This window comes from Poecilia reticulata, chromosome 9 (assembly GCF_904066995.2).
Source record: "Poecilia reticulata chromosome 9, P_reticulata-male-v2, whole genome shotgun sequence".
NCBI lineage: Eukaryota > Metazoa > Chordata > Actinopteri > Cyprinodontiformes > Poeciliidae > Poecilia > Poecilia reticulata.
The window spans coordinates 31,440,385-31,467,736 of NC_088838.1; the positions used below are offsets into that span (position 1 = coordinate 31,440,385).

The 27,352-nt window shown below is 37.5% G+C and overlaps 1 protein-coding gene across 5 annotated transcripts in view; it reads right to left on the reverse strand.

The window, feature by feature from the left end:
- The window catches only part of wdfy3 (WD repeat and FYVE domain containing 3), a 91,742-nt gene that overhangs the window by 60,391 nt on the left and 3,999 nt on the right, over positions 1 to 27,352 (reverse strand). For 2 of the 5 annotated variants that reach the window (XM_017306699.2, XM_017306698.2), the window contains exons 1-8: positions 21,005 to 21,317; positions 9,715 to 9,925; positions 8,439 to 8,562; positions 7,383 to 7,492; positions 4,169 to 4,390; positions 2,871 to 3,063; positions 1,889 to 2,075; positions 1,589 to 1,755 (exon numbers count right to left, since the gene is read on the reverse strand). In XM_017306699.2, the coding sequence (XP_017162188.1) occupies positions 1,589 to 1,755; positions 1,889 to 2,075; positions 2,871 to 3,063; positions 4,169 to 4,390; positions 7,383 to 7,492; positions 8,439 to 8,562; positions 9,715 to 9,925; positions 21,005 to 21,033 (1,243 nt within the window). In that variant the 5' untranslated portion in view covers positions 21,034 to 21,317. Of the gene's footprint in view, positions 1 to 1,588; positions 1,756 to 1,888; positions 2,076 to 2,870; positions 3,064 to 4,168; positions 4,391 to 7,382; positions 7,493 to 8,438; positions 8,563 to 9,714; positions 9,926 to 21,004; positions 21,318 to 27,352 lie in introns of those variants that run through there. The other 3 variants (XM_017306701.2, XM_008417745.3, XM_017306700.2) reach the window with 2 other exon arrangements.

The window sequence follows — 27,352 nt, forward strand, 5'->3', positions numbered from 1 at the left end:
ACTAAGAGAAACAGGAGTGATGATGGAGACTCTTCATGATGTTACATAGAAAAACATGAAGGTTCAGAAGAACGAGAGAGTGAGAGAAAGAAAGAGGCAGAGAGAGGGAGAGAGAGTGAAAGAAAAAAATAAGGAAAGGGAGAAAGAAACCAAGAAAGAAAGAATAAAGACAGAACAAACCAATAAACAAAAAAACAAACTAATTAAAACAAAAGAAAAAAAAATCAAGGATTAAAAACAAAAACGAACAAAACAGAAACAAAAAAGAATAATTAAGCAAACAAAAGCAACAAAACTTAAAGAAAGAAAAAAAACAGAAACTAAGGAGGGAGGAAAGCAACAAAGGAAGAAAAAACAAAACAAAACAAAAACAATAAGAGAAAAAAAGAAGAAACCAGAATGAAAAAGGATCATCAAAAAATGAAAGAAGCTAATCTATCACAGCGGTGGAAACAGACCGAATTACACAGCACATCTACATGTTACTTTTGTCAAAGCCAAGCTAGCATGACTGAGCTACATCCCTCTCCCTTGTTATTTTTTTCTTAATTAAAACTTTTTCATGAACTTATCTAGTTGTCAGTGTTGGTAATGAGTAGCAAAGCATTGCGTCTCTTTTACATATTACACATAGAAATTTAAATTTAGCGGGTTATTGATAATTTAACAGCTAGAATCAATGCTAGTCATGATCAGCGACTAGCTGAAGCGACTCTCCTTCAGCTTTTTGTCCTCCAGCAGGGAGACTGGGGGGAGATCTTGTGGATATGATTTCAGTGTACAGCTAAAACAGGCCTTCACGCTCCACTCTGGGGTTTGTTAAAGCAAACATATAAAACTGATCAACTGTTGGGAATGAGAGTTTTATCCCTCATTTAAAAGCTCTGCAGAACCTGAAGCCTTTTCTGTGAAATGGACCAAAAACGCTCAGCAACTAAAGGTCAAGGGGAAGCAGTTCAGAGGTTCTCATTTGTATTCAGGATGATTGGACGGGCCGTCTCCAGCAGCGTGACGAGCAGCACAGCGTCTGTCAAACAGGTTCAGCTTTCTGGGATCAGCCAAGCATCAAAGTCATTTCCCAGATTAAGATCAGGCTGCGAGATAAGAGCAGGAGGGAAAAACAAAAAGACTTTTTCAAGTTTGGAGCTTTAAGCTAACTAAACAGTCGACAAGTCTAACACCCGCCTGCAAGAACGTCTCTCCATTTAGACGAATGGAAAAGATGAAGGAGCAGTTTCCATGATATCGAGCTTCTGCATGCAGAGCAGCTCTTCCCTGCAGCTTCCCCATCCAGCTCCTTCAGACTAGCCAGCAGCAATCAGCAAACACCTGGTGGAACCGCTGAACTCATTATAAGAGCTATTTCTCAGTCAAAGGCTGGTAAAAACGTTGTTAAAGGGTTAATAGAGGAGTCATGTTGTGATGACTTCCTGAAGACGGAGTTTTTAAAGAGACAGAGGCCCAATTCCAAGGCGGTAATTACAAAGTTGTTCATTGTTGAGGTTATAACCAAAAAACAGAATTTGTCTATTGAAAAGGGCAGAATATGAAGAATATTTTGAAAGCTTTTCTGGTTCCAGCACCGTACCTTTCCCAGATGGTTGTGGGAGAACGAACCCTGGCAGCAGGAAGGGGGCGCCGGTGGTGAGGCCGGCGGGTTTCAGCTCCGTCACCCCGTACGTGCACAGACAGGTGACCAGGTTGACCAGATCCTTCAGCGCGTCTTTAGACTCATCCTCCTTAGCCTGTTCCAGTCTGGAAACAGAAAATAGTATGCATTAGACAATAAATCAGTTATATATATGGTGATAGACACATGATCAAAATCACTAGATAATACATCTAAAAAAAAAAAAAAGAAAAGAAAACATGGCGCTCTTGGTTGTACCTGAGCATGAGGTCGCAGAGGAAGGCGTAACCTTGGCACATCCTGAAGTCGTCCAGCAGCGTCTGCGAAACGTCGCTGGAGTCTTTGAGGAAGCAGGAGAGGCCGGCGAACATCTCCACGATCTCCAGCGGGGAGAGGTCGTCCGACTGCTGCATGTTCTGGACACATGTGGACAGACATTCCTTCTCTGGAAAGAGAAAAGAGAAGGAGGAGAAAACATGGAAGTTATTAAAACCATGTCCTGCTCGTTTTCATCGTGGCTTTACAGGCTGGACAGGAACTCTCTGCTGGTTTCCACCAGCCTTCGTGTGGGAAAAGGTTAAACTTTTCATGAAGGGAAAAAAAAAAAAAAGCTGGAAACGTCTGAATGTGGAAAGTTCAGCCATGTCGACCTTTTCAAGGGATTCACTTTTATCCTGCAGGCCTTTCGTCCCCTGAGGTCATTAAAACTGGCTGTTTTTATTATGACTGTCACTTTTGGAGCAAAGAAAAACTTTATTAAACTAAACCAAACTATTCAGTCTGACTTCTAGCTCAACTTTAATCACTAAAGGCGACCCATTAGACCGAGATGTTTCAGGGCCTCTTGTCACTTTAAATCCCAAAACTCAACATTTACACTCAAACATGAAAACTGATGAGCAATTATACAACCGCACATCTTTGAAAAGAAGAAGTGGAGCCTCCTGCACAACAAAAAAATGTCAATTTTGCTTAATATGTCTCCTTTAATTCTTTTTAGATTTTGTAATAAATATTTTGGGCTTTAACTTATATTTTACTGTGTATTCTATTCATGTTGTTCTATTATATTGATGCTGATTTATTTGGTTAATACTTACATTTTTGTGCACTTGGTTTTGCAAAGGACTTTGTTTTGACCCCATTTTATAAAGTTTTACTGCAACAATGCTAACATTGTGTAAACTAATAATGGTCCTACAACACACACGCTCCATTGGATCAAACGTGAATGTCGTACCGTGGATGTATTTGACCACATTGACGCTGAGTCCGTGTCGGGAGATGGTGGTGAGCACCTCGCCTGCGCTCCTCCTCCAGGGCAGGTTGTGAGGAGGGCACCAAGAGGTGATGGCACTGAACAGCAGCTGCAGGTCGTCCTTCTGGGCCAGCTCCTCCGCCGGAGACACAAAGGTGCACAGCTTCACCAGGATCTGTGGACATAAAATGGAGCAAAATAAAAATGAGCGTCTTGCATCATTTAGAAAGTGTTGAAGCACTTTCTTCCTGCAGCTGATTGGGTTAAAAGTCTACACCAGTCTTCATATACCTTCCATTATTTTTCTACAATCAAAATAATTCGCCATGTTTAGGATGCGTTCACACCAGTTGTTTAATCTGGTTTGTTTGGGGATGTGTGAATGCTAATAGAACTTTGATGTGGAACAAAACAGTGAACTTTGGTCCTCATACCATCCTTGGTCTCAGTTCAGTTGAAGTGAACTTTGGTGCAGTTTGAAAGCATTAGTGAACACCAAGCAGAGCAGAGACTGCTCTAAAAGCAGGAAGTGGACTACAACGCAGGGCATTCTGGGTAAATACAACCAAAACGAACACAAGAGGATAGTGCTAGAGTGAAAAATGGCTTGTGTAGAGAAATTCTACAACCACTAAAATCTGACGTCACTCCATTCTTGTTTACATGTCAAGAAGAAGGGAACTGTGTCAGTGTCTTCAGAGGTTTTTGTGTCGTTTCTTTCAATGCTCTTTGGTGCAGCGCCCCCACAGGCGAGGACGAGAATAGGTTTCTTAAAGGGTTTTGTTTATTTTAAGCAGTGCAGTGAGAAAGTGAACAGCAGCTGCTGGAAATGTAACAAATGTTGCCACTTTGGTCCCCAATTGCTAACTTATGGGCGCTGCACCAAGAACCACTGAAGAAGACACTGAGCGCAACTTCCTTCTTCTTGAAATGTAAACAAGACTGGACTGGTTTCAGATTTCAGCAGTTGCAGGATTTCTCTTTTGTCTTTGGTTCATGAGCTATTTATCCTGTTAGCGCTAGCCTCGTGTGTTATTTTGGTTCTGTTTACCCAGAATGCCCTGCGCTGTAGTAGTCAGTTTGCATTTGATCCACCCCAGAATTCACTTCAATCGAACTGAGACAGAGGTTTGTAGGTGTAGGTTTGGTCTGCATCAGTTTGATAGCGCATTCACATCTCCCCAAACAAACCAGACTTTCAAGATGAGCAGACTGGAGTTGGACTAAAGCGGACTAAATGTGGCTGGTGTAAAGCTGAAAGAACCATTTCTTTTTTCCACCTGGACAAAGACTTTCTGGAGCAGCGCTCGGCGGTCGGCCAGTGGCAGCTCTGGCTGAGTGTGGGCCTGGCTCGGAGTCTTCTCCTGGTTGGGTGGGGGTGGTGGCGGCTGCGGGGTGGGGCCCGCTGGGGCTTCGGCCATATGGGGCAGGTCAAAGAACAGGTAGAGGCATTTCACCAGGGTGGAGGGTACGGACATGGTTGTCATGCAGTCCACTGTTTTCTGTTGGGGGCAGACGAAGGACAGAGATGAAGTGAATGCTAATTAAAAAAGGAAAGCGGCTCCTAAATCAGAGCTGAGTGGTTAATGTGAAGCCAGAACTGTGTTTGGGTTAAGATTTCTCATTGAGGTAATTTCAGAAAAATAAAACTGTTCTCATTCCAACACTTTGTCAAAAACGTCAAAACAGAAGCATATTAAATTTTAAACAATAAATTATATATTTGTTACATTTTACAAGTCAATAGTTCTGAAATATAAAGAAAAAATTTCTGAATTTTTCTCCTTTATGTTGGTTTCTTTTACTTGGACCAAAATGGTAAGAGAACAATTTTACATGTAATTTCTTTAAACTAGAGCTGCAACTCACTACTGTTTTCAAAATCAATTCTGACAATTAATCTGGCAGGAAAAAATGCCTTTTTATACAATATTAAATATACATTAAAAAGTGCAAATAAATAATGACATTTATAAGAATTTAATTATTTATTTTATATTTCAAATAAGAAAATAAACACTTTATTGCCTAAAATACAACACCATTAGCTGGTGAAGTTAATCCTAGGTCACTTGAGGAGGTTTGGCTAAAACATATTTACAGACAAAGGTGTTTTCTTTTACATATTTTTTTGTACAATTTTGGCTTAATTATTGCTCTGAATATATTGTTAATTTCACCAAATGGCCTTTATATACAACAGTTAATGATTAATCAATAGTTGACAATTATTTCAGTAATCGATTCATCACAATTAATCTAATTATATCAGTCCTACTTTAAACTTCAACAACATTAGCATTGAATTGTTTTTACTACTTACACAAAAGGACTTAGTATTTACAATTTAATTCAGTTTATACAGTTTATTCTGTTTATTATCACAAAAAATGTCTCAAGGCACTTTATAAAAAACATTTTTTCAATTCAATTACTTCCTGCCATGCAGCATCCTGCATGGCTGGTTATTGGAACAAAATAAAAGTTTATCACAGCAAATTATGAGAAGAAGGTTATTCAAAACTGACCAATAATGAGTTTCCACACTGAAGCAGGAGGCTGCTAAAAATAAAGACTAAAACATTTTTATTTTTAGCGTGACGCTGATAAATTGTTATTCGTTTGTGGATTCTTGGCCGAGTTGCTGTGAAGAAAACAAAAGCGAGAGCGGCCATGATGGCCTGAAGTGCGTGTTTCAATGTGTGCGCTTTACAGTTGGTGTTATGATGGCGAATCAGAGAGCCAGAGAGCTGTGCTCACTCCGGCGAATGATTCAGATAATGAAACAGCCTCCCACACACTTACTGAAAATAAAGCTCACAGTGACTAAATCACACACTTTCTAATTTATGATAATTATCACACATACAGAGACAAATAAAGGCGGAGAGAAATGACCGCAGTATTTACTCCACCGCTCTGAAACGCGCCGTTTCTGATCGATAAAGGAGAGGGAGAGGGAGAAGAAAAATGGAGGAATAAAGCAACGACTGGTGAAGGAGAGTCAGGATAACGGAGGAATGAATCCTCACCTTTAACAGGTGAAATATGTGTGAGTGTTTACAGGCTGAAACAGAAAGATCGACGGCTGCTGCATCCCGAAAAGTCACGGTGAACGCCACGCAGACGTTATTCAAAGTGTGAGTAAAAGTGACACAAGGAGGCTGTGGAGGAAATATGGCGGAAGAGTCGCGCCGTGTCAAGAGGAAGAGACACAAAGAGGCTGAGCTCTGTCTGAACGACATCCTATTAAAACAGGCAAAGCGAAAAATACAGCAGGGGCTTGTAAAAGGAAGCAAGGTGACTTCAGGTTTACAGAGGCTGGGAGAGGCTTGGTGTCTGTCTGAGACACAAAGAAAGACAGACTGTCTCCACCTGAAATACTAAGGATGCAAGTTAACGATTCGTTTTCCAGGCACATGGTGACATTTTAAACAACATTTAAGTCACGTCAGTTATTATGGAACTACTACATATATCAAATATGGCTTAAAATAAATTTGACTTTGTAATTTAATGCCGTTAACTTGGGCCTCTGACTCTTTAAAAACTCCTCTGCTTCCAGGAAGTCATCACAACATGACTCCTCTATTAACCCTTTAAAAACGTTCTACCAACGTTTCACTGACAAGTAGCTCCTGTAAGAAGCTCATCTGATCAGGTGTTTGCTAATTGCTGATGGCTAGTCTGAAGGAACCAACGGGAGAGGGGGAGGATAACATCATAACATGACGTGAAGCTCAAAAATGTTGATTTTACATGATACTTCCTCTTTAAAAAGCTTAGAATAAACTTCCAGAAAAATGCAAAACAACCGAAACACTGAGTTCCTTTAAATCAAGGCTAAAATCCCACTCATTTTGAGTTGCTTTTGAACCATAATAAATTAAATATTGACCAACATATAATGTCTGCTCAATTGTTGACTGTATGGTGTTTTCTTCATAACTTAGTAATTTTATTAATTCAAGGCTCAATTAAATAAACTTGATTGACTGAATTTGACTGATAGCGTATGAAGACGGTTAAATATCTATCACATGAAGGGCTAAATTTAATATTTCAATATTCGATTAATCACAATTAATACAAATAAGTCTTATTTGTATTAGTCTTATAATAATGTAATAATTAGTATAATTATTACATTATTTGTATTAGTCTTATAATAATGTATAATTAGTCTTATAAGTCTTTGTATTAGTCTCAGTCTTATAAGAAAATATTAAATAAAAAATGTCAAAAATATTCTCTGTCATTATTCTGGTGTTTAACATAAGCAATTAGTTTTAGTACCATGACTGACCAAAAACAGTAATGGTTTAGACTAAACTAACATCCTGATAAAAAATATGGAAAATTTGCTGCTCAACGCATGTAAATTTCAAAACCGTATCAATACTTTGGTAGGCAGTGGCACATTAAACCTTCCTGCAATAAGAGGACAGTCTGCAGATGTTCTGATGGATTTGGCTCAGCGGTCTCTTTACTGACCTGTCCAGAGGAGGCCAGCAGGTTGATGGTGGTCAGCAGCATCCAGCCTCGACTCGCTTCCTCGCTCTGGTTCACCTCCAGGAACTGGACTATGGCTCGACTGGCGGCTTCTGCAGGAGGAAGCACACGGCCGTGCGGTCAAACAGATGGATGGTGACGGCACACTGTTGCAGGCAGATGGCCGCCGGAACAATGAGCAGACACCGAGTGGATAAATCATCGTGGAGGACGTGACGTAGGAAAGAGCACCACACACGAGGCTCCTTAGTTTGTCAAACCAAAACTGTCGCCAGTGAACCCTCTTCAGACATGCAGGCTAAAATCCAGGAGCCAAACTTAAGCTGCTCATTGCTTAGGCCAGAAAAAAAACATCAGATGAAGACCAAGAGCTGCTGACTCATGTGACATCACGACTCAACTCGTGACTCAGGCTACAAAGACCAGCTGGAGAAATTATAAATGTTCCCTGCCTGCAGAGAAAAGGACTGCAAAGAGTCTGTTACTAACTTTGCAGGAAAACAGCAGTTTGGATCACCGCTTCCTGAAACCAACCTCCTGTTGAGGTTGGTTTCTCCTGTTGAGTATTCTTCACCCAATTGATTTATTAGTAATCACAATACTAATATTGTGATTACTATGAATTAAAATGAGCCTTTTAATTCATAAAGGCTCATTTTAGTTGAGCCTTTATGAATTAAAAGCTTAACTAAAATGTGAAAAAAAACTAAAACTACTAACATAACTAATGAGAACTAAACTGAAACTAAACGATTTTTTAAAAAGAAAAACTAGTAAACACTGTAAAAACTACTTCTAACTAATGAATTAGACAAAAAGTCACAACAAAATAAAACTAAGCTGTAATGAAAAACTCAACAACTCTGTCAAAAATGCTTCTTCAGTCATAAAAAGAACTGGATTTGTATCATTAATCTGCGTAAAGTAACTGCATTAACAGTAAAACTAACGATCCCAACAGTTTAGGACGGTGTTAAACATCTTTAATTGCAATTTATTGTAGCAATGATAATGAAAATTGATAAATGCTCAGCTCACCTGTGGATTTGTTGGAGGCTCTGCGTCTGATCTCGGTCACCATGAGTCGGGACACCTGGGTGGTGAACTGCAGCAGGTCGGAGAACTTCTCCATCATGCTGCTGGGCGGAGCATTGCCAAAAACCTGCAGACAAAACAGAGCAGATTTTCTTTAGCTGCTTAAAGTTAAAATAAGGAACAGATATGATCATTTCTGACCTTTAGTAACAGATTGCTCACATTTACAGCTTAAGGAACATGACAAATGTGTGTTAGAAAACATAAAGGCGTATATTTTTGCTTTGTTCTGAAGATAAAGCTGCACTGCTGTGAACAAAGCCTCCTCCTCCTGTGTTTATGTCTCCAGTAAATCTGACAGAAAAGTGGGCCTGCTGCACAGGGAGTGCTTCTGAAATCTGACATTAAATTACGCCACCAGTGTCTGAATCGCTGCCAATGCTGGATAATTAGCTGACAAGTCTTAGTGTTGCTCTTCAGTCTGTCGAGGACACTCAACCAGGCTGCATGCAGAACAAAAATGGAGGATTGTTTTATAACTACAGCAGGCAGGAGAGTTGGAAAAGCAGCCATCATTATGTTCTCAGTTTTTATATGGAAAAAACACAAATTTAAAGCTCTACTGGCTCACTGTGGTACAGCGGGGGGAAAAATACAAACATACTGCTAAAGCCAAGCACCTGGTGGTGTTCTGTAGTTCTGGCACAGTTTTCTGTATTATTTAAAGTGAAAACTGCTGCCATGTTTTTCTATTCTTATTTATGAATTTTGACATGTAGTTTGACATATAAGTCTCAACAGATACAAGTGACATTTAAAAAAATACAAACCAGAAAATTTAAGCCAACATCAGTTTATACCTAGGCATGTCACAATAAGCAATAAATCAATTTATCACAATTAAAATCGGATCAGTAATTTCCATTCACATGATTTATTGTTTTTCTCTTGTAAAAAAAAAAAGAGAATTTTTTTTTAACTCTTGCAAATGTGTCAAATAATCACAATACAATACACTCACAGCTTATGAAAGTTAATTTATTCTTTGTAAATCATAATAAAAAGAGGTGGCATGTTCTGAAAATAAAGTGGACCTTTAATTTATAGCTGAACTCTGCTGATACTGTAAGAAAAGGAAAAAAGGTGAGAATAATGTAATTTATTGGTTTAATTTGGAAGAAACAGGAAGGTGTTCCGACTACTCTCCTTCTGAAGAACAGATGTAACGGAGACGATGGGCATTGATCCGCCTCGGTTTGGGCCACTTGGAGCGACTTACCCGGTTAAACACAGGAAGCATCATGTAGAGCTTCTCCTCCTGCTCCTTCTGGGTCATGTGACGAGGCGGGTGGCACAGCTCGGAGAAGAGGCGCCGCAGGTGCATCAGGCCGAGCGCGTTGTCCTGCGGGCTGCACTCCTCCTGCCGCGGCCGCCCCATGATCCGTTTCACCATGTTCATCTTGAGCGGCTTTGTCAGGGCAAAGGCAGCCCTGCGGAGAAGAAAACAGACCGACATCAGAGGCAGTGATTTTTACTCGGGCTAATGTGACAAATCTACCATGAAAACATCAAACTTTTGTAAGTCAAAACAAGAACAACTGAAAAACAACAACTGCCACAGCTGGTCATCCAAGCAGAAACACAATTAACCTCGATTTCGTTCTTTAGATGACAAAAGCTGCAACAACATGGAAATAATAATTCATCAATTATCGGCCCAATACTGGTAATGATTAACGTCGACCAATACTGATGTTTATAACGATACATCTGCATGTCTACGTTAAACTGTTTCCTTTCTTAGGCAACAATGTTTCATTTGCTAAGAATCTAAAAACTCCGAAGAAAGTACAAAATCTGAAACAAATGTTTTTTATTTTGTAGATTATGTTGTAGGGCTGGACGAGATAAGTGTTTCATATCAGTCGATATCAATAATTATTGATTCATCTTTTGTTTTAAGTATCTGAAATATTACCAAACTGGTGGCATGACATTTCCAGTTTTATCCAGTTTTTACTTCACGATGTTGTTGTTTTTATTTTTAAGCAGTTTTGAGTCATGGTAGCAAAACCTTAAACTGCTCCTGCACAAGTTACTCAACAAATTGTTGCTAGGTAACCAAAGAGTGAATGAGTGAATTGATGCCTACATCCCCCAGGATGCTGTGCGGATCTGGATCGAGGCTAGTGAACATTCTATATATTGAATCGTCCATCTGATGTATTATCTATTGCTACTTAAATTCACTCCAGTGTTCATCCATTTCATATTGGAAAAATGTATAAACACTTGTAATAACCATTCCTGGCCTATAGGAGGTGACATTTCTGCAATAAATACATCACTACATAAAAGAAGAATGTAGTCTGCATGTCTGCGCTTATTTTGATTATATACAATTCTGTTAAGTTTATTAAAATCAAAACAAAAATAATTTAATAACACTTTTTGTAGTTTACGACAGCAACAAATATGTAAAAAAAAAAAAAAAAAAAGCTTATCACCCCAAAATAAACATGTTATTATTATGCAAGATGATCGTAGAGCATTGTAACTGTCAGTTTATGGTCTGTTTTTTCTGACAGAACAGGAACAGGTAAACAAACATCACTGTTATTAATTTTGAGCTCTTGTTCCCCAGAGGACGGTTGAGAATCAGTACATTTAGCCATTTGTTCCACTTGCCAGCGTCTCTGAAGACTATTTGAGCTGGTTGCTAGGAGACACTCGTTGAGCCTAAATAGAGCACATAAACATCCAATAATAAAACCAGAAACAGCAGAATAATAATGCAAGGAAATGAAGGAAGAGTTTAACCTTGAAAAATATCATATTTTCCTCTTTCTTCATATTGTTATTTTGTAGGAGAAAATGCTTTTACTCGCATCATAATCAAGGTAATGAAAACTGGAAAATGAAGCTTTTCTGCTTTAGATTGATGAGCAGTCCTTATAACCATCTCCACTCAGGTTCCCAGAGGATTTTATTTAATCATTTTTAAATCTTTAACTGTCTGGTTTCTCTGTCTTGCATTCAATGAAAGCAGAGACAAGATATGTAAAGAAAAATACTTACTGTTGTACCCAAAAACTATATATTTTTTTATTAATCTGTGAAAATCTCTCTCTTAAACTTTCAAAAATGTTCATTTTCATCAACTGTTAGTGTTTTTTTTTTCAGACTCTGCTGTCATATTTAGGCTGATCTCTTGGACATGCCTGCTCTAAATGCCGTCATGCAGGAACACAGGGAGCGACATCATGAAGTCATCAGACAGCTGGCTGGCACAAATCTAGCATCTGTGACGCTAACAACATTACTCCACACTAAGGACTTCAGAAAGTCATTTTAGCAAAACCTCAGCGCTGCCCTCTGCTTGAACTCCAACCAAACAACACAACAGTCGCCATTTGCTGCCGTTTTATTCCAAGTGGAGAACAATTTTTTTATTTTTACAAAGCAAGCTCTCAGAATTTAATCCAGGAGTGCAAACAATCACGTCAGCACAGCGGGAACTGGAAACAAATCAACATTTAGACATCTCTTAACTGTGTTTAGTCAACGTAAGACCAAAAAGCCAGAAATGAAAGGAACAACAAATACTGCTGTAATCGTGTTGTGAGTCACTCCGTTGAGTCACATCACAGCTTTGTGGCTTTTATCTGTAGCTTGGCCAAAGATTTCATCAGAAAATAACCAGAGACAGGGCTGGATGCTGTGTTGGTCTCAAACACATTTTACACACATGATGGGGGGGGGAGGGGAATCAAAGCAGAGAAGACCTGAAAGGCGAAGGATTTGACATTTACAATACAGCGGGTGTCTGGAAGCAGCGTAGCGCAGCGTTGGGCCCTTACTAACCCGCAGCTCTGCCTGTCTGAGATAAGGAACTAAAACAAGTCCAGCAATAAAAGTGTAGGCTTTGAAAGGAAGGTTATAACCCTGCCTGGAGCAGGTGGAGATTAAAGTCATGTTATCAGTATCAGGCCTGGAGAGGCAGCTCTTCTAAACTGTATGGCATGATAGCTCTGCTATACGTTGAAGTGTATAAAACTGATTTTTGATCAAATAAGATTAAAAATGTTTAATAATAACTATGAGAATGTACTGATCTGTAATGAAAATGCTGTATTGATTTAATTATTGCAGAAGCTTCTGCAGGGTTTAGTTGCAGTTAGATCTAAATATAGAAATGATTTTTTTCATTTAGGTTTTAGAAAACCATTTTAACCTGCTTACCGCTATGCACAAGTTAAGACAACAAAAAAATTGCCACAATTTTATTATTTTCTTCTAATCATTAGACAAAAATTCCAAGTTTCTTCTTTGGTATTTTATGAAATTCTTAACATTGGTCTGTAGAGACTTTACTTGGGAAAAGAAAAATCTCTTGAGCTCCTCCGTGAAACTACGGTGGGTGTGAACTGATTCACAAATTAATCACCAGGGAAAAGAATTGAATTTCCACTCCTGATACTAGAAGCTGCTGCAACAGGAAGCCATTATTGTTCATGCTTTCATTTCCAGAATAGAGATGGAAATGTATCATGAATAATCTGTTATTATTCTTTATTTATTTTTGTTTATTTGTAAACCGCATGAACAAAGTCTTAAGTATTCTCCTGTAGTTTCTAGTAGAATTAACTTAGACAACTTGAAAAAAGACAAAACTAACTTGAAAGTAACTTTTCAGCAAGAATGAGTTAATTCATTAATATTGGCAAATATTAAGGAATTATATTAATCAATAATATAAGCCTCATCGTTCAAGGATGTAGGAATGATTATGAAACCATCTTTCAGATCAGTTAGGATCAGGTCAAACTGCGTTAAGAAACTAATCTGGAATTGTCAAATTGGTGTAAAGATTAGCCAAAGTGTTGCTCCAATGATCTGAATATTTTTTCTACATTTATGGCCATCTTGTAAAATAATAAACCACACAAATTTAATTAGAAATGGCACTGAGAACTGCTGCAACCAGAATATAATTGCCATTTTATTTTATTTATTTAAAAGTGATATAATCTGCCAATGGAATTAGCACTTTTTCACCAATATTAAGAAATTATTGTCATCAAACAAGCTCCTACATCTTGCTGAAAAGTTACTTTTAAGTTAGTTTTGTCTTATTTCAAGTCTATCGAGTTATTTTCACTAGAAGCTAGACCAAAAATACTTGGTAAAACTTTGTGTTTTTGCAGCGTAAATAAGGAAGAACACGGTGATCTGTGCAGATTTTCTCTCAGGTTGTGGGCCACAGCAATCAGTTCCTCTGCAGTCACTGTCCTTCCTCTTCCTGCTGACACAAATCACTGTTTCTTTCTATTTTACTCCTAATAACATGCTAGCTCTAAACACAAATCCACAGTAGCTCTCCAATGTTGATGGGCAGATTTTTGGCTGTTTCTTCTTCAGCTGGTCAGACAGCAGAAAGTCTGTGGGGCTTGTGGGGAAAAGCTGCTGGTGTTCAGCGCGTTTGACTGAGCCAGCAAAGTGATCAAGAAGTGGCTTTAGCAGCATCAGCACTAAAGTCCAGACTTTAGCCGCCAGCTCAGATAGAAACTCGGGTCGTGTCCTGTTGAAAAGCTTCCAGTCGAGAAGAAAAACTCGCAGGACATCAGAAATGAAGGAACCAAAAGCAGAAGTGGTTTAAAGATATCCGGGCCAACGAGACCAAAGTCGTCACTCAAGGATGCAGGAACAGTTATGAAACCGTCTTTCGGATCAGCTTGGATCAGGTCAAACTGCGATAAGAAACCATTCTGGAATGATCAAATCGGTGTAAAGATTAGCCAAAGTGTTGCTCCAATGATCTGAATATTTTCTCACCCATTCCGTAAAATAATAAACCTCAAGAATTAAATAAGAAATGGTTATGAAAGCAGCTGTAACCAGAATATCATTGAGGTTAACTGAGGACGAAAGGAAAAGGAAGTAAAAATGAAGCATCAAGTCAATGACTAGGTTTTAAGAATTAAACATCAGACATGTAAGTAGGGCTGCTACGATTAATCGGATTAATACGATTAATTGTAGGGCTGATACGATTAATCGGATTAATATGATTAATTGTGGGGCTGAAATGGTTAGTTGGATTAATATGATGAACTGTATTGTATTAATCATATGAATATGATATAATCAATCCAACCAATCAGATTGATATGATAGAATTAATTGTAATCGTTGACAATTATTTAAATAATTTAGTATGTTAACTGGATTATTTAAACGACATATTCAGATCAGTAAGACAAAAAATTTATAAAAACTACAAATATTTTGCACTTAAAGTTAAAAAAGACACTATTTGTAGATATTTTATAACTAGAACTCCTCAAGCAGCAAAGTTTTAGCTTCACCTGGTGTAAATGTTGTAAAAAAAAATCTACTAATGACCATTTGCTATCTTAAATATTAATTGGTTGATCCAAAAAATAATCAACAGATGCATCCTTTGCTACAAATGATCAAGTGTTTACTGAAGGAAAACTGTTATTGCCTGAAATGCAATAAAATATTTATTTTATCATTTAAAAGGAACAAAATAATTTGCTTATTTGCATCTTTTAATGCGTTTTTTAAAATCTTTTTATAAAAAGGATTAAATGGCAAATCTGCAGAATGTTCCAAGTTTCTTAACCTATTAATTGAATAATCGTCAAACAATCGATCAATAGATAACTATTATTTATTCAGAGCAAGTAACCACAAATGGGTTGAGGACAAATACATTACAAAAACATGACACGATTTCCCCCTTATTGTTGCATGTTTATGCTGAAACAGCTGATCTATTTCTGTCCTGTAACGTATCCCTGAAGCACATCAAAGCCAGCATTTATTCCTGAACAATGCTGACTGTTGGCTTTGCAGCGAGGAGCCGATGTAACGGAGAGCCAGTGAAGCAGATAAGAGTGCAGAGAGAACGGCGGAGCCGGAGCACAGCGAGGAACCGGACCGCAAACTGGGCCAAACACATGTCATACGACTTCAGCATAAGGCTGAGCTGGAAAAACCAACGAAAGGGAAGGCAGTGACACATGAAGGATTAGCGCTCACTCCACCTACAGCAACCCGAGTCCTGCAGACTTCCTTCTCTAGTTCTGGTAGAACAGAAACAGACATTTCACCAGAAAGATGCTGCTGGGTTTAGAAGACTTATAGAATAGGCTATAATGCGATAAATTAAGGTTTTGAATAATAGTTTAGGCGTTTTGAAATAAATAATTAATCAGTTTCATGTTAAATCTTGAAAATGGTCAATAATTCCCATTTTCAAGATTTATTTTTTATTCTCCCTTTCTACCAAAAGATGGGTGAACAAGTCTTCAATCTGCTGTTTTGGTCTCAGCTAACTTTGTTTTTGTAAGGATAATTTTGCTTACAGAGACAATATAACTAAATTTATTTAATGTTTCTATTGTTTATTTAATTTGGATATTTAAAATGTCTTCCAGTTCCAGTGTTAAACGTTCATTTGAATTTGAAGTTTATTGATCTTTGAGAATGTGTTCTTGCATTATTAAACTATTACTATTATATTACTTGAAAATTGAATCATTAATGACTTTACCCAAAATGCTAAAAAGGTCACTAATTTATGGAAGCACAAATGAGAAAGACATGAAATAGTGCAACTGATATGCTAATTGCAATATATACCAATATTATTGGCATTGCAGTTTTTCTAACAGCAGGATAAAAAACAAAACAAAAAAACAAGTCAAACACAAACCTGATGAACAGTAACCAGACCATAAAGTTACCAGGCAAACACACAAATGATTAAATAAAAGCAGCTGACACAATATGACAGCCCACATGGGAACCAAACACAGAGGGATCAGAGGAAATTTGGCCCCCTGTGGTCTCAGATAAAAGACTTTAAAACACTTTTCTTACTTTATAAGTCACTGAATAACTTGGATCTCTTGTTGTTGTGTCAGCCTTTCAGATCACTCAGGTGTTCTGGCTAAAGTCTACTTTAAATCCACAGAATCAGAGCCAAACACTGAGAAGCAGCATTCAGTTTTCATGCTCCACTAATCTGAAACAAACCTCCAGAAAACTGAAAAACTGCTGAAACACAGAGTTCTGTAAAATCAAGGCTAAAAACCCAAACCCAAAGTAAATTTTCTCTTACTGTGTCACTGCAATACAAAGTTCTGCTTGTTTGTTGTTTTATTTTCCATTTATTTATGAAAGGCACTCTGAATTGCCTTGTTGCTGAAAATGTGCATTTTAAGAAGAGCAGTATTTGTGTTTGTGCTGCTTTGACTGCAGTGCTGTGAGGTCAAAGCCATTCAGTCTGATGCCAAAAAGATATTTTATCACCTTTTCATCATTATTGCAATAAATGCTACAAAATATTGCGACCAAATTTAAACTCCAGATGGAAGAAATGAGGAATCCGTCATTGTACTCTATTCTTTTTGAACAAAGCTGATACAAATTAGCAACGTACAATAAAAAAAAGAATTAAATTAGTGTCTGCAGCCACATGACGCCACTTGGGCGTCATAAGAGTTGTTAAGAGTAACATAAATGAAAACGCAATGCAGCCACACAAGATGCTAAATTTGCTCCTTGATAAGTTCATTTTTCCAGCCTCCTAAAATATCTTCATTATCAAATCTTGTTTTCCCATCACAGAACCAGTTGTGTTTTTCATTTTAGTATCTGAATAAACAACCTACCCACACCTTTGGCAACCGAGCACAGCTAATTTCTTCACAGAGATGCGAGTCTCTCTTATCTCCTGATGCAAAATGGCTGCAGAGAATAAACTGCAAGCACAAGCAATTTAAATTCCTTACAGGATACCAATTTCTCCACCCAACACTGGCAGCTGTGGAGATAGATTTTCAAACATGGCCAGAGGGTCGGCAAAGTTTTAATATAGAGTTCCACAAGTTAATAAAAGAAAAAAAAAAAACAAAGGTTCTTTAACATTGAACCCAAAGAAGACCTCTGTACTACTATATCTCTCTGCTGTGTGGTTTTTATTTCCGTTGTATTTATTGTTGCGTTTTGTGCAAAATCAAAGTTTATTCATCTTTGCGAGGGAGAACTTGCATTATTATGCTAATATCAATCTATTACTTTAAAATGGTCTCAAAAACAACAATATTATCGTTTATCACAACTATTTCTGTGACAGTTTATCGTCCAGTAAAATTTATAGTGACCATCTGACTGTATTAAAAAAGCAGAAGCGTTTAAAGAGGAAGTGCATTCATAATACATTTCCAAATAAAAAAGCTGGTCTCATAAGCGTTAATTTTGACGTTTTTACATTTACCGATATTTCTTCCTCTGCGTTTTTAATGATATGCATAAGTGGCCCAGACTTCAGACTCGATGTCACCGATCTTCCTGTTTGGTGAGCTGCACACACGAACTACAATATGTGTATGTGTGTGACGGGTCAAAAACTCCAGGTTAGGCCAAACGACTAGGCCTGTGGCAATAAGCAATAAATCAATTAATTGCATGATCAATTAAAACAAACTCACTTCCCATTAGCATGATTTATTGTGCTTATATTTTCTCTCTTTCCATCAAAAACGGGATGACAAAAGTCTCCAGTCTAGTGTTTTGGTCTCAACTATCTCCTTTATTTGTTTACAGAGATTCCATAATTCATTTTATTTGCAGTTTCTGTTGTTTTGTTTGTTTATTTTGGATATTTTAAATGTCTTCCAGTTCCAGTGTTTAGTGTGCATTAGCATTTAAAGTTTATTGATCTTTAATAATGTGTTCTTACATTATTATTTCATTACAATTACATTACTTGAAAATGGTCTCAAAACAACAATATTATCGTTTATCGCAATAACTTCTGGGACCATTTATCGTCCAGCAAAATTTGTTACTGCGCATCTATAATTTGTCTTTTTGTCCTGATGTAGTAGAAAAGAAAATTTGAAATCGCCGTCTAGGACTTGACCTACAGAAGCAGACGACACACTGAATATTGATGAATCTCAAGCAAAGCTGAAATGACAAGGACGATAAAGACAGCATCTTTAATGATGTTACCGTCATTGTTCAAAGAATCGCCACCATAGAGCAAAAAGAAAAAGCATTTATCACAACTAATTTTATATTACAGGCACAGCCAGGGCTGCTAGCAGAAAAAAAACTGCATCAGAAAATGTTTTTGTCTTGGCTGGAGCAAAGAAAACGAGTTGGTGGCATCAATGGAATGTCAACTCCTCTGCAGTGGGAATCTGTGCCTGTTTTCTGGGTCTCCCAGTCTTTTTTTTTTTTTTTAAAGCACTCTCTTTAAGCGAACGCCAGCTTCAATGAACGTCTTGAAGAGTTAACACTAACTCCTGGGAGATGAAGGCAGCCAATGCCCTGGAAAGGCCCAGCTCTTCAAAAGCCTGTGTGGTTGTTCCTCTGGAGAAAGTGACGTAATGTCAGTTTGCAGGGGAAGGTGGAGGAAAAAGAGAAAAGGAATGGGGGGGATTTGACAGGAGCGAGATAAAACACAAACTTTCCCAACAAAATGCTAATTCAGAGAAACTAAAAAGGCCACGGTGGCAGAGTGCTGATTTCACGCCAACCCCCCACACAAATGCTGGTACGTTTGGTTTCAAAAAGAGAAACTGTCTGCTCTGGAAACATTAGAAAAACCCACTGCAGGGTTTGACTAATATGTGTAAAAAATATACCGATCATTTGGTAGGTGACCAGTTGGCTGATTTTCATGTTAAAGTGTGAAGCTACAAATACTTTTTTTCCTCCAGTCTGTGAACACACCATGGCAAATCAGTTAATTTGCTCTAATAATAGCCTCAGTGTGAAAGTTTTTTCTAAGTGAGTGTATCTGCCACTTCTGCAAAGTGTTTAACGTTTGGTTAGAGGAAGCACAGAGGTGTGAGGACGTCCTAGAAGACTTGAGTTACATCTACCATTCATTTTACCATCAACATGCAGCTATTGCTTTCATTTATAGTAATATTTGTTAGATTCATGGATAAAGTGAAGTATACTCATTTACAGATGCATTGATGACGCTTTGACTGGAATAAGGTTCTCAATTATTATTTTCTTTCTAAGAACAGATTTAGTTTAATTTTGTTTTAATTTTACAGTTAAGCCCAAATTAGTGAATACACATGGCAGATTCTGATTTAAATCAACGAAAACAGAGACAGGTATCTAAAAGATCCATAAAAAGATGTAAAAGAAACAAATTTGGAAAAAAAAAAAAGGTTGTAAAATGCAAGAAAAAAAGCATGGAGAAGATTGTTTATACTCTTTGCAATGGGCAAAAGAAAAATATTGATTAACCTTCCAGGAATTAAACTTTTCTCATCCGGGTGCACTAATTTACATTTTCTGATCAATCATTTACCTTTAAGAAGCCTGATCTGCTCATTCCAACTTTGTCCGATATTGACTTATTTTGTCTTAAAAAATCTCTAAATCTCTAAGTGTAGTGACAAAGTTGATTATCTTTTGTGCTCTTCAAGTATTTCAGACTGGACAGCTTCCTTGCAATCACTCTAATCCAGGGGTGAAAGTAGTTTTAAATTCTTGGGGGTACTATGACTTTGTGTGCTTTGGAGTGTCTGTGCCGATTAATTTTTTTGCGAAGCGATAAAAGCTGGGTAGCTCTTGAATTGTTACAAAATAAAGCCATGCCGTACCCCCTTACTTTCACCCCTGCCCTAATCTTTATCCAGCTCCACAGACTGAAGTCAGTTATCAGACTGGGCTGCTTCGAGATGTTAATACTACTTCCTGTCTAACAAATACCAAATATATTACATGTATTGTGTTTTGTTCCATGTGCATTGACAAAACTGACAAAAAAATTGATGGTTTAACAATAGGTTCCCATAGCAACCGCTGCTTGTGTGGGATTGGCTATTGTCTGGATGTTAATCTAGCAAAAGAATGAGCTGCCTTTACCAAAAGTTAGTAAATACTTGCCTGAGCATATGGAAAATGTCATTATGTGCCTTCAATAGTCATTTATTTTTGAATTTCCAGTCACATTGCAAAGTATTTATTGTTATAACTTCTGAATATGAAGTTTAGTATTTAGGATCTTTTAGTGTTTTGCAAAATTTCAGGTAATATAATGGTAATGGCACAATAATGCAAGAACACATTCTCGAAGACTAATAAACTTTAAATTCAAATAAAGATTTAATACAGCAACTGGAAGACATTTTAATATCCAAAATAAATACTCAAAACAACAACATAATACATTGTATTATGAAGTCTATGAATACAAAATAAGGTCTAGTCGAGACCAAAGCAGTAGACTGAGGATTTTCCTCATCCTGATTTTGGTAGGAAGAGAGAAAAGAGAAAAACGATAAATCGTGCAAATGGAAATTATTGAGCTCATTTAATTTATCGTACCATTGATTTATTTATTGCTTATTGCGTTTACCCTTCAGAGATTAAAACGACAGAAAATAAAAGATGTGATGATCAATAACCTGTAAACTGGTGTGTTTTTATATCGGTGAAGTGAGTAAACAAACTAAGTCGCCACGGAGACAAGCTTAGCACCCAGCTCTGATTTCTCCTACCTGCTGTTCTCTCTGCGCTCTGCCAGCATTTCAACTCTTCACCACCAGAAGAAACAAAAATATTCCATCAAAAGGCAGAAATCGGCCGCTCGTGCCCCTGTGAAAATGTCCCTTTCCGAAAAGCCCAGGCGATGGCGGAGTCATGCCTTTCCGTCTTGGCAGCATCAGAACAGCACATGCTACGTACGGACGCACAGAGCGCGGAGGCAGGGATCGTCTTCAACTGGCAGTGCTAGAGGCTTTGTTTTCCACTAAGCATACCGTGTGTGTGTGTGTGTGTGTGTGTGTGTGTGTGTGTGTGTGTGTGTGTGGTCTGCCGGGACTGGCACAGCTGATCCCCCCCTGACACCGGGTGGGGTGTACAGAGCTTCAGAGAGAGAGTGAGAGAGGAGGGTGGAGTGTGGTGAACACTACAGCCATAACAGAGAGGAATGAACCATTTCGTCAGGAGGAGGGGAAGAAATGAGCAAAATTGTCAATGTGGTTTAAGGAATTAAAGTTAATTTGTGAAAAATCTGTCAAAAGTTCAAGGAAATTTGTAAAGTTGGATTTAAAAAACACTTTACAGTGTATTTACACCAGTCGTTTTTAATCTGGTTTAACAGAACTCCAGTTTGTTTGTCACTTTAACACCATAATTTGTCAAACGATTCAAACCGATTGAAAAAGCTGTTCCCCTCCTCGCCTGTTGTGGCGCTGCACCCAGAACTGTGGAAGGAAACATCACGAAGACACTGAGCACAACCTCCATCTTCACAAAATGTAAACAAAAATGGAGTACCATGAGATTTTAGCAGTTGTAGAATTTCTCATGTTAGCGATAGATTCTTCCTTTTTTTGTTTGGAAAATCTGCAAAGTTAGATTAAAAAACAATTCAGGTCTCTTTAGTCTGCTTTACTCAAACTCTAGGCTGTTTGTCGGTTTGCTTTAACATTACACTTTGTACAACAATTCAAACTAATTGAAAAAAAACCCTGTTCCCCGCCTTTCCAATGGTGGCGCTGCAACAAGAACTATGGAAGGAAACAAACAAATTCCAATTCAGACCAAAAGGTGAACACTGGTCTGTTCGGTTGAAGTGAACTCTGACACGGTTTGAATGAATATGTGAACGCCACATGAACCGCAGCAGGAAGCAAACAGCAGCGCAGGGCATTCTGGGTGCATACAACCAAACCAAACGCAGGAGTTTGTTTTGATCGTGGTCTTTTACCAATCACAAAAAATAAATCCCACCACTCCTAAAACCTGACGGTACTCCATTTTTGTTCACATTTAGTGAAGAAGGAAGTTATGTTCATGTCTTTCTCTGAGGTTTTCATGTTGTTTCCTTCAGTAGTTCTTGATGCAACGCCACCACAGGGGAGGAGGGGAACAGTTTTTTTCAACTGGTTTGGATCATTTGACAGTGTGGTGTGAAAGAGAACCAGACGTTATTGTAAAAAACGATAATATTGTTGTTTTGAAACCATTTTTAAGTAATACAGTGCAACAATGCAATAACACATTCTCAAAGAACAATAAACTTTAAATCCTAACAAACACTATTCACTGGAGCTGGAAAGTTTTTTAAATAACCAAAATAAATAAACAAAACAACAGAAACAACAAATAAAATGAATTATGAAGTCTCTGTAAACAAAACTGTCCTTCAAAAAAGGTCTAGTTGAGATCAAAACACCAGACTGAAGACTTTTCTCATCCAGTTTTTGGTAGAAAGAGAGAGAAAATCACTAAATGTATTTTAATTTATTATCCTATTAAATGATTTATTGCTTACTGCGACAGGCCTAACGAGGATGATCCCTTTTAAAACTGCTATCCGAGTTTTTATTTTTAGGCATCAGTGGCCTTTGATGAACAGTAAATAGATGGAAATCATGCAGAAAGTGGGAATCAAACACATGAAATCCGTATCGAGGACTAAAACCTCTTCGCATGGTGAACGCGCTCTACTAACTGAGCCACCCAGCGCTGCTGGATTTATTTTTTATTGAAGGCTGAAATTTGCTCACATATTTATGAGGAAGATGATTCAGGAATATGGTTTCCAGATGCACACTGAGGTGTATAAAACGAGTCCAGCAGGGAAAAGAAAACATCCTGCGCCGCGCCGAATGAAGCCTGCAACACATTCTCATAACAAACACACAAACTTGAATATACAGCTGAAGATTTAAAAAGTAAATAATAAAATAAAACACCAACCAGTCTCAGAGGCTTTAACTGCAGCGAGAGAAAAAGCTGTTGTGTTATACAGCCTTAAGGGATCCTCAGCAACCAGAATGTTATTTGAAGCATTATCTGCCTAAAACTGGGCTCATTGTGTGAACTGGAACTGCATTATAAATGTTTATATGAGCATGCAGGGCATTTTATATTATGACTCAATGTGGCTATGCATTAGAGTTTATGAAAAACACATTGAAATAAATTACAGCAATAAACAAAGCTGGAATATTTCATTTTCCATCTGTCCAATAAAACAGCAAACCATTACCCTGCTTTCACTAGAGTCTATAGAATAACCCGAAGCCGACATCCAGCTTCAAAGCACCGCCCAATAAAACACAGAAGCATGAATCCATTATTTATTTTTAAAAAATTATGATTTGTTATGAAATTCCTGAAAGCTTTAAAATGCATATATTATCCTTGAATTTACCAGCACAATAAATGACGCACAATAGCTAAATAAGACATAACTGTCTAAACTGACTTACTGTTATCCTCAGCACTTTTGGTTCCTTCTGAGAATGAAAAAAACTGAAATTATTCAGTTTAATTTTAAACAAACTTCCTGTGGTTCCTAAATTAATTCTGCAAAACAAGTTTAAAAGCACATAACACAACTAAATGAGGTGGACAGACTTTATTAACCCTTTTGGGTTTTTGGCTCTGGGAAATGATGTATACATACATAATTTCTGTTTGTATGATTTATCAACAGTTTTGTTTACAGAGACTTAAATTTGCCAATTTATTTGCCGTTTCCTGTCATTTTGTTTATTTATTGTGCATATCTAAAATGTTTTACAGTTCCTGTGTTAAGTGTTCAACAGAATTTATAGTTTATTAATATTTGAGAATGTTTCTTGCATTATATTGCCATTACCATCTTATTACTTGGAAATGGTCTCAAAGCAACAATATTATCGCTTATCATCTAACATTGACTAACATCTACAGGTGCAGAAAAAAAATTGATTTGTTTGAAAAATCGCAATTCCAAGGCCTTGAAATTTTAAATCAATTCAAAATGCGAAAACGCGTTGGTTTCAAAATATTTTCCGTTTCTATTAGCGAGTACACTTCAAGTCGCATTATGCGTCCACTCGGTCACTGCAGGTATTCAGAATAATTATTTGATACTTTTTCTATTCAAGAAAAAGCCAGGTGGATAAGCTAACCTAACACTGGAAGTTTAAATTACAGAACTTTAGGCACCAACCTATTTTTGCTTTAACATAAACTGGAGGAATTTGAATAAGTATGAAACTGTTTTAAATAAATGTTTTGTTTACACCGCGTCTCCTTGTCAGTCACGCAATTTAAACTGAATCTCTAGACCATTAAATGGCTCCTGAATTAAAAATAGTTTCCAAATCAAAACAAGACCTTAAAGATCTAAATCAAAATTATAAAAATTATATATTATGTATCCCTTATTGAAACAAATGCTTTTATCAAATAATCTCAACAAAACTGCTTACTGAAAACATGGTTGTGTTTGGGCTAATTAAAAATGATCCAATTATGTTACATTTCAAGACAGAGAGCCTGATAAAAAACAAAGTCTGATGCTGTATTTCTATCTGACAGTTCACTTCGTCCTCCTCTTTGTAAAGCCTTTCACTTGGTCCAAAAGGAATCGCTCTTTGCTTTCTCAGAGGTGAATTAGCGCCAGACTTGTGCTGCATTATCCGCAAGATTTACATGTAGCTTCATAGTTTCACTGAATCAATAACAGGCTAACAAAGCACAAAATCCAAAGTGCTGCAGCACAAAGAGGAAATCACAGGGATAAAATGTAATATCAGGTCAGAAGATTTGCTTTTATTCTTTCATATCGGCGCAGTTACTGAAATGTTTCTATTTACATTCAAGTAAAACTGTATGAAATTAAATTCATAGTAAGAGACAAGGAGTCTAATTTACCAATTTCTCCCTTTTATCTTTAGAGCTTTTTGATGCATAGAGTTATGATTATTTCTAAAAGTCTCCATCATGTCTTAATAACACTGATAAATGATATTTGCAGTGAAAAATGACAGATGTATGGCTGTTAGCTCAAGATGTTTTACTCCACTTTTCCCACTTCATTCCACCCCAACCTGTTTCACACGACTTACCAAGATGATAAACCAGATTATCGTCACATGTAAATAAGATCTTCTTTGTTGGTATTAGTTACCCCAGATCTCAGAAAGTAACCCCGGTTCTGTTGAACCTGTTTTGTAGCATGATGATCAGACAATGAAGCAACTGTTTGTTCCAGGGCAGTGAAATGCAAATATTCTCATAAAATCTACAGCTACCAAACATCAAAGCTGGGGGAAGATATACAGTAAACACAGGGTGAATTACCAGAATATATTTTAATACTTATTAAAATATACAGTTTTAATGGGTACTACAGAGTAACATTTGCCTAAATTTGGGCAACAATCAAACTGTCAAGCTGTTAGAAAACTGTGGCACAGCTCAGTAACAGTCAACACCTATTAAACTGCTAAATCTACCTAAAATAAGAGGCAGTTTATATGACAAAATGAATCAAAACAACAAATTCATTTGAAAGATATGTATTTATGTCAAGGCAACCCTTGTTTTAGCCCTGCAGAGGAAAGCAGACTCAACCACTGACAGGAGTTTCAAGTTACAAAGCCTGCTAGCAATGAAAGCCGAGTGGGAGAAAAGCAGAAGAATGGAAGAAGTCAAGGCTAAAGCTACTGTATGCTCACATTCTATTTGTGAAGGTCTTGAGCTTTTCCTATTAAAAACAGTCTGTTAGACACAATAAAAGGAAATTAAATTGCTGGATCAGTCTTGGCATGCGACCTGTCAATCAAAAACCAAAACATACAACCGATTCTGAACAATGAAGGCTACCAACAACCTTCAGTGTGCTCATTAAAATGAACTTGTATTTTCTACGACATGCTGAGGCATGTCTGCAGCTCTACACGCAGTACAAGACAGCTGTTCTTGTTTTATCCTATTAAACTGTCACCTAATGCAAATGCGACCTATATCTGACTTAGTTTAGGGAAGTCTGGATGGCATAAATCCAGTCTTTTCATCCAAAATAATCTAATTGCTGCCACTTCCATATGCCATACTAAATCAGATACATAACCAATAGTCTTCAAGCATATGCAGTCATGTCACATTTTATCTTATTGACATGTGACATGCGTCATAATTCTGCACCAGAAGAAGCCAGAACTGGTAAATCCAGTTAAGGGTTCCCCCAGTGTATTATAAGCCTGGCGGGCCACCAAGCTTCACTTGGGGTGCAACTAAAGCTTATAACTGTATTAAAAGCCTGGCAAGCCACAAGGTTGTTATTGGGGTGCAAACAAAGCTTATAAGTGTATTATAAAGGGGCAACCAGGCTTTATTGGGGGCACAATAAGTGCAATAAGCTTTATTTGAGGTAAATGTATTACATTATAAGCCTGACTGGTCACCAAGCTTTTCCTGGGGCACAAGTAAAGTTCATGACTGTATTTTAAGCCTGGCGGGTGACCAGGCTGCACTTGCACTCCCACCAGGCCCCAGTAACAATGACACCAGAGTCTCTTTGGTGAAACGTAAAGTCAGTATTTGAACACATAGGGAGACTAAGGTTAGGAGTCCTGTTTTTTTTATTCACCACTGCCTGTTGTTCCTAGTCTGTATGCCAACTACTTTAGTGAATAAAGTAGTCAAGTCAAAAACAAATATTTTTTGTGTTTGCTTTTTAAGACTTTATAGTTGGTGTTTAGGCATCTTTAATAATGTCTTCCAATAGCACACAATTACCTGCTAATGTTTTAAAATTTCTTGTCAGCTTTAAACATTTCTTAGCTTAAAATCACAGTGGGCTGCTGGATGACTGCCTTAGCATCCCAATCACTGGGCTTAGCAAGTTTTCATGAGGAAACCCTGACGGATATAAACAATGGAAGCAGTGCCGTTACTTTGGATAGAGCTAATCTAATAAGAAGACAGAGAATCTTGTGGTCGGTATAAGTCAAGGATCGGGGGGATAATTTAGATGCTGTCCTTTATATAACAACACAATTTTTTAATAGAAGTCTGTGTTAGATAAAATTAGTATTGGTATTTCAAAGCCTTCCAAA